This window comes from Coregonus lavaretus (genome assembly GCF_964263955.1).
Source record: "Coregonus lavaretus genome assembly, chromosome: 1".
Taxonomy (NCBI): domain Eukaryota; kingdom Metazoa; phylum Chordata; class Actinopteri; order Salmoniformes; family Salmonidae; genus Coregonus; species Coregonus lavaretus.
The window spans coordinates 34,168,663-34,177,165 of record NC_139988.1 but is presented as its reverse complement, the minus strand read 5'-3'; the positions used below and the strand labels follow the sequence as shown (position 1 = coordinate 34,177,165).

The 8,503-nt window shown below is 41.6% G+C and overlaps 1 protein-coding gene across 4 annotated transcripts in view; it reads right to left on the bottom strand.

Annotated features, from left to right (window-relative positions):
• Positions 1-770: 770 nt before the first annotated feature.
• Positions 771-8,503, bottom strand: part of LOC311134961 (zinc transporter 6-like) — a 77,495-nt gene continuing 69,762 nt past the window's right edge. For 2 of the 4 annotated variants that reach the window (XM_084168744.1, XM_084168745.1), the window contains 5 exons: positions 7,162-7,281; positions 6,263-6,365; positions 5,767-5,814; positions 3,213-3,281; positions 774-2,561 (listed from right to left, as the gene is read on the bottom strand). In XM_084168744.1, the coding sequence (XP_084024870.1) occupies positions 1,995-2,561; positions 3,213-3,281; positions 5,767-5,814; positions 6,263-6,365; positions 7,162-7,281 (907 nt within the window). In that variant the 3' untranslated portion in view covers positions 774-1,994. Of the gene's footprint in view, positions 2,562-3,212; positions 3,282-5,766; positions 5,815-6,262; positions 6,366-7,161; positions 7,282-8,503 lie in introns of all 4 variants that reach the window. The other 2 variants (XM_084168743.1, XM_084168742.1) reach the window with 2 other exon arrangements.

The following is an 8,503-nucleotide window of genomic DNA, read 5'->3' as shown; positions in this document are numbered from 1 at the left end:
TGTCCTTCTTAAAAAACCTCATCCAGTTTACATAAAGGTCCCATTGTTAAAAACTCACGACTTCCAACATTCTATTTACAGTAAACAATGGGACTTTTGACACAAATCAGCTAATTTGACCACTTTCCCAACAAGTTAGACAAAAACTTTGAGCATACAATACCTTATTCTACTTCTCTGTTATTCAAATCTAAATTCAGAATAGAATGAGCTTCTATCAACCAAATGACGGTAGAATACAATAGCGACTCCACTTACTATAGCTAACCCATGGCCTACCTATCTAAAACATTCACTATTACTACTACAATGTACTGCTACTAGTACTTCCAGGCTACTTACCACTACTTCTACCTAGGTCTCCCACTGAAGGCTACTATAATCTATTTATAAAACAGTCACTCCCTCTACATCACCAGCCACAACGTTTCAATACTAACAAACTTATTCTACTAGATGCAACATCATATTTCTATCCCCAAATAATAGGCTAAAACTTTTCTAATTCCTTATGAGTAAAGGTAGAGTAGTCTGAGTGTAGTTATTTGTGATGAAATGTGATCTAACTCAGTGTTTTCCAACTCCAGTCCTCGAGTACCCCCAACAGTACACCTTTGTGTTGTAGCCCCGGACAAGCACACCTAATGCAACTTGTCAACTAATCATCAAGCCCTCAATGAGTTGAATCAAGTGAGTTTGTCCGAGTCAGCAACAAAAATGTGTGCTTTTGCGGGTACTCCAGGACTGGAGTTGCAAACACTGATCTAACTGCTCCAAACTCCAAAGTAATTAGGTTGACATAGTCTATCAAAGAAATCAGACCAGATATTTTAACTGACTATATTTCACCGCTTCACTTAAGTAAAACATTTTAAACTTCTTCCACTACCACAAAAATACTTTCAAAGAGCTGAAGCAAGTCACACAATATTTCTTCATGGAAAATTACCATCTACTTTTAGTTATGGTCTTGTGCTCGGATTTTATTTTGCTGATTTTATTTAGCCAATTGCCAATAAATGAAAAAGTCCAAATTAGCCTAACACACTTTGTATGAATTACTGTTATCAAACAGTAAGAGTAACAAAAAGAGAAATACAACCAGACTATTCAACATTCACTCTCAACATCTCACTCAAAAGGTAGCCCAGGGCGGGTCTTTTATACTCAATGTCTTAAAGCTTCGGTCAGGATATTATGTTGGAACATTTTAAGTAGGCCTACCTAATTTCTTATACCCATACTCTGATCCAGATAGCTGACAGGCCTATATACCTAGGATAATTCACGTTCCACGCCAAGTCGCCAAACTCATTGGAGAGTCTTTCAATGGACATTGACCAAGAAAGTTACAGTAAGTGACAAATAATAGGGCAAGTACAGTAATTTTTCATGAGAGTTTGCTTTTAATTTATTGCAGACTCTACTGAAATGGAAAATGACACGTTTTTGTTTTCCATAAAAGGTAAAAAGGCATAATACAGACCACTCCTTCACAATGAGGTTGGCATTAAGAAACATTATAGTGTAACAAAGTGATGCCTTTAATGTGGCAGTTATGGAGCAAAACATAATAAAGAGTCTAATTACCCCATTCCGTATTGCCCCTGCATTACCAAACAATATCACTCCAGGTAGGAACGGCTGAGCTGACCATCTTGTGATGACCATTGACCAAGGTAATAATAGTTAATGTAATCAAACATTGAAGTCTTATGAGCACGAAAGTGAATGAATGGTTTAAAGCACTCAAAAGCCATAGAGCTCCGCCACGAATCTCAATCAGAAGAAAAATGTTAACTGGCATATCATATAAAGAACACAGGCCTACAGTTAATTTCCAACTCACTTGCTTTTTGAAGAATAGTACAAAAAAATATAGAAAGATAGAAAATCCACCAAAGGTCAGAATGTATGTCCTGGTCCCATCAAAATAAATACCATAATATATTCTCTCTCTGAATATCCCACTTCTATACCTTATGTTCTAAACATCAGGGTCTGTACTGGCTGTACTGTGATGGGAGAGGGTTGCTTCCAAATCGCTGTGGCGCTGCGCCTAAGGCAGTTCTGAAACCTTGTTGTGATAAAGGCATCCCTGCACCCATTCCCAGGTTCATACCCATCCCCAGCTCACCCCCCGGCCGGGCTAGGTTCTGGTTGAGCATGTTGGTGTAGGGGAAGGCTCCGTAGTTGAGGCCCATGCTGTAGGGCCTCTGATGCTGGGTGCTGGGGAGAACCACAGGATGGACATGCCGCCCCGGGGTGTTGAAGGAGAACTCTGGCGGTGGGCTGCTGGGTTTGGATGGGGTGGAGGTGAGCCGGTCCATGTCCACCGAGGGTTTGGGGGGAGGGGGAACAAAGCTGGACAGGCCCCCGTAGTCAGAGGGGCTGAGTGTGCTGGCTGGGAGCACTCCGGCCATGAGGGAAGGCCGGATCCAGTCATCCTTGAAAATCTGAACCGTCAGCGTGGACACGAGGGGGAAGAGGCGGTTGGTCACATGGGCCAGCACCATCTGCTCGTTGGCATCCCGGCGTATTCGGACATGGACGGAGCCAGCCTGCACACAAAGCCGGTGGAGGAGACAAGGAGTTAAAGAGCCAGTCTGTGTGTTTACTCTACATTCTCTCTCTCCCTCTCTCTCTCTAGCTCTACTGGCAGTACCCTAGGGCATACAGTCTGGAGAGAGTGTGGCAACAATCCAGAACTGTGTGACAACTACTGAGCACAGCAGCAAAACCACTGTTTAAACTTAGTCTACACGGGAATTACGAGCGCAGCCAAGAAGCTGGCCTATTTATCGATATGACAGCAGTGATGCTGTAATTGCATAATGTTACCATTACATTATGCTGCTATTATGCAGAGTGCAAATAAGTGTTATTTCATTGAATGAAATTTAACGTAGCAGCAGACCTGACAGAATCTGTATTTCATTTCTTAAGTCATTCTACATGAAGCAACATTGTTAGAGCCACAGTCTGAATAATTTACATCTCAGGCATTTCAATGAAACCAGAATGACTCCATTTCCGTCTTTATGTACGATGTGACTACTGTCTTTTTGTGTGACTACTCTGTCTTCACAATGGGAATCAAGGAACATGGCCTTGCTTCTCCTAGAGGCAGAGCAAACAGAGCGTGACGCATTATGCTGGGAGTCTTCTGGGTATAATGAGGAGACAACAGGGACAGAACGATGATGGCGTACCAGAGAGCCAAAGCCCACCGTCCAGAAGTGTTCGTTACGGACCTCCAGGACCCCATCCAGAGTGGAGACCTGATGGAAGACAAGTACAGTGTTACACATGTACAGCGTGATAGAGGTAGTACAGCAGTACATACAGTCTAGAGGTCTGCACCGCACAGATTGTTTTCATCCTGCTCCCGCTGGCTTTCTGTCCGACTCCCACTCGCTCCCGCAATAACTGGTCCCGAACCCAACCGCAGTCCCGCAATGTTATTTTAGGAGTATGTGACACAGCTCACTTGCCAGCCATGGTCCCAGCAATTCTGCACCCTATAGGCAATATCAAAATGTGCCAAAATAACCTAAGAAGATTCTTACGTCACATGGCCCATTATATTAGGCTATCGGTAGGTATTACTGGGCTATATCAGCCAACAGGCCAGATGGAGTTTGAAGAGAGCAGAGTTGCAGAGAAAGCGGACACTTGCACTTTCTCTTGAACTACATTTTATAGCCTACCTTTTTAGGAGCGGAACAATTTTCAGATGGAGACATATGGGTGATCAATATTTATTTCTAGGCAATGTAGTAAACTATAGCCTTATCATTTTTAGGAAGTTAATTTCCTTGGAAAGATAACTGCGCTGTGATTCTCCACCCATGCAAAGGCTATAGCATTCTCTATTTAATTGATGTGCACCTGATCTTGCACGTATGGATACTGAACCTGAAGCAGTATCCAGAATGATGAGGGCGGACACAAACTTTATCTTGAGCTACGTTTTGCATATAGGATGTAGCCTACCTTTTAGGAGCAGGACGATTTGCAGGCGGAGACAAATAAATTGGTAATAAATATTTATTGAAAAGGAAAAGGTGCAATGCACCTCTTCCTTTTCAATATTGCACCTGGACTCACGTTGGTTGAGCACCCGCCACTTCTTTCCATTATCAATATTACTTTACAGACACTGTAGTAAACTATAGCCTAATCATAGTTAAGTGAATTTCCTTGGAAAGATAACTGCCACGTGTAGAGCCCGATATTATCGGCGATATTGGCCTTTTAATGCTATATCTGTATCGGCTGATAATTCCACCAATAACTGATATTCAATAAATATGATGAAAAACGGGAATCTCATGCTTATCTGAACCCTTGCGGCCATTCCCATGATGTCATTAATTTCAAAATGTAAGAAATCAAATGTTTAAGCATATTTCTTGGACAATTGCTAGCAAATTTATGAAAATTCAGTGTGGGAAAATTAAACATTTTAATTTCCCCGGCGTAAAACAGCCGGCAGATATATATTGGCAGATGTTTTGTCCCCCCAAAAATCGGAATCAGTATTGGACGCAAAAAAACATCTAGCCACGTGATTCTCCGCCCATGCATAGGCAGCCTACTCTACTTCATTGAGACTACACATATACTGTAGGCACACTTGATCTCGCACACCCAACTAGGAGAGGAGAGGTAGGCTACTGAACTTGATGCAGCGAAATTCTGAGGGTGTGTGAATAACGCGACAAAGAGGTGCTTTTAATACAATAGGTGGGATAACGCATACAAAGCAGAAAGACGTCCGTTTCCAAATAATCTGCGGGATCTGACCGCATCATGAAAAATGATGACCGCGCCACAATCTTTGTTGGCACACAACAGTCTCTGCCATGAGTGGAACAGTTTAACCTGACCGTGTGACCAGCCCCAGTCAACTCGCATGGACTGGCTCTAGTTATAATATTGATAGGTAGAATGGCACAATAGGATCCCAAGGGGCACAATATATTTTAAAACGCGGTAGGGAATCATTGCAAGTTGTAGCACACTGAAATACACTTCAATAATATATACATATAAAGCACAGAGACAAAAATTGGCTTCAATACACGTTTCGACTGTCTTTTTTTTTTTATGTTTGTTGCAACAACAAAATATATGAAGGGCCATAAGCAGGGCATTTACGAGAAATTAAAATGTTTTATGTAGACGGTTTGATCACTGTGTAAATATCCTGTATTATGTCAATAGTTTATATGTATTCTGCCTCACATGCCTCGTTATTAACATGTGGTCCCGTGTAGCTCAGTTGGTAGAGCATGGCGCTTGCAACGCCTGGGTTGTGGGTTGTGGGTTCGATTCCCACGGGGGGCCAGTATGAAAAAATGTATGCACTCACTAACTGTAAGTCGCTCTGGATAAGAGCATCTGCTAAATGACTAAAATGTATTTCATGTCTAACTTTAGTGCTATTTAAATGACCCTGTTGATATTATTAGGATGATCTCCTCTCCCCACAACATTTACATCATTTAGCAGAGGCTCTTATCCAGAGCAACTTACAAATTACAACTAGGGTTGTCCTCATTGGTTTTGTCTAGATGGAGTCCAGCTACGACCTGAAGTGACTTTTTGTAGCAGGTTAGGAGAGCATTTTAGCTAACCCTTTTCCTAATTCTCCTAACCTGCTCAATTGACCTCCCGTCCTATTTCAATAGGTAATTAAAGGGGCATTCTTTGATTTTTTTTTTTTACTAAGTGGTCACCCCCTCCAATAACCCCACTTGCCTCTCTGAGCAGTTTGTCAAGCTGACCGATGACATGGGAGGGAGTGGTCTAAAGAGGAGAGAGCACAACACAGCCAGATGTTAGTCTTTTTTTCATTAGTCCACTGTTGATACAGTTCTAAAATGTCTCCATTTTGAATCATCATGATGTGGCAGGTGAGACATTGCTTCTTAAAAGTCCAATATCTTGAAAACTTGACTGCTGACATGCAAAATATTTTGGGACTGTATCAACAGTGGACAAATGACAAAAAACATTCCAAAATATCATTTTTGAGTGGATTTTCCCTTTAACGAGTAATGCGCTAAGGTCCATCAAAGAAGATACTATCTTACAACAAACAATGTAAGCCAAACATAATCCGGACAGAACATAACTCAATCATTCCAAGAGTTTACGGAGTTGAGTTATAGTAAAGTTGTGATCCACATCACATCCTACAGAGAATTCAATGATCCAGTTCAGTTTAGACTGTGGACATGTTTGAATAGCCTACCTGAAGGAGCACCTTCCCGCTGTACACACTCATAGGATACATGGTGCCAAAGATCATAAGGCCGATGGCCACCGCAGAGGCCGTGTCCACAGCATTGTAATTACTGCAGTCAGAGAGAGAGAGCGTCATCAGGTACTTCATAATATATAATATCGGTAAGTTATAAAGTTAGGAGCATATATCTATGTCAGGATAGAGCTGGGTGATATGGACAAAAATCCATATCACCATAAATTGACTGAATTATCATGATAACGATACGTTTCTAAGTTAATAACATTCATGTAGACCACGGTTACTAACAATCACCCATATAACAATCACCAACTCAGTGGTCTTGTGGTTAGTGTCCACCTTGAGATTAGAAGGCTGTGAGTTTGATCCCCGGCCGAGTAAAGACTGTAAAACTGGCACCTGATGAGTCTCTGCTTGGCACTCAGCATTAAGGAGATAGATTGAGGGTAAGGCCCTGTGATAGACTAGCGTTCTGTCCAGGGGGTGTACATGTACATTAAGCTGCCTCACGCTACAGAAACAGGAGATAGGCTCCTGCCCTATGAGCGGCTTGTGCAAGGCTATTTACATATAAGCAGACTTATTTCATTTCAAACTTCACATTTCTCTAGTATAGGCTACTTATCGTAAGGAACGATATCAGCAAATGTCTACGATAAGTGGTCGGTGTCGACAATTTTCGGTTTATCGTCCAAGCTCTATGTCAGGAGTTATCATGGAGGTTGATAAGTAACAAGAGGGATGTCAAACACACATCAGGTTGATAATGAGGGCTTTGTGGGAACACAATTCAGCGTACACATTATTCCTCAACAATATTGATTTATAACTTCCCCGAATCCACTAACTAATGCAATTACACCATGTCGGAGGGGAGGACTTACTTGATCTCAATGAGCATGTAGGTGATGCAGAGTGAGAGAGCTCCGGCCACGTTGATTAAGACAAAGGGATTCATACGAGGCAGAAGGACACTGCTGAGGCCAGGGATGATCCCACACAGGCTGAAAACATTCAAACACAAAAATAAGATTACTATACTGAACCATTCAACCCTACGGTGATGCTCCAAACGTGTCTAAACTTGTTAGTTACTGTGACAACACACATTACCAAAGGGCAACAAAATAAATTACACAAACAATCCAAGACAGGGACTCACAGAAAGCACCTGTAATATACACGTCCATCTTAAAAGTGAAAATATTAATATTGCTGAGACTAAGTGATTGTAATCTTCTTTCTACAATCTACTGAACAAAAATATAAATGCAAAATGCAACAATGTCAACGATTTTACTGAGTTAAAGTTCATATAAGGAAATGAGTCAATTGAAACAAATTCATTAGGCCCTAATCTATGGATTTCACATGACTGGGCAGGGGCAAAGCCATGGGTGGGCCTAGGCCCACTTGGGAGACAGGCCCACCCACTGGGGAGCCAGGCACAGCCAATCAGAATGAGTTTTTCCCCACAAAAGGGCTTTATTACAGACAGAAATACTCCTCAGTTTCAACAGCTGTAAGGGTGGCTGGTGTGCTCACTGTGCTGCCAGATTCCGGAGTTGCAGTCAAATTCAAATATGCTAAACCATTGTTTGTGACATCACGATGCCGTCACCATCGACGATGCCTGTCAAACATTGTTGATACTCGAGTCAGTATTCATGTCATAAGAAGGAATTCCCCTTGGCCACAAATTGGGGAAAACAAACATTCTTTCCCATTGACCCCAAACATCGTCATAAATTTTTGGTTATAAGGAAATAACAAAACATGCCGAAAAGTTGCTGTGTTGTTCAATGTGCCTTCAGGAAGTATTCACACCTCTTTACTTTTTCCACATTTTGTTGTGTTATAAAGTGGGATTAAAATGAATGTCATTTTTTTGTCAACAATCTACAGAAAATACTGTCAGTGGAAGAAGAATTCTAACATTTGTAAAAAATGTAATGACAAATAAAACACTAATATACACTATATATACAAAAGTTCGGCTATTTCAACCACACCCGTTGCTGACAGGTGTATAAAACCGAGCACACAGCCATGCAATCTCCATAAACAAACATTGGCAGTAGAATGACCTTACTGAAGAGCTCAGTGACTTTCAACGTGCCACCATCATTGGATGCCACCTTTCCAACAAGTCTGTTCGTCAAATGTCTGCCCTGCAAGAGCTGCCCCGGTCAACTGTAAGTGCTGTTATTGTGAAGTGGAAACATC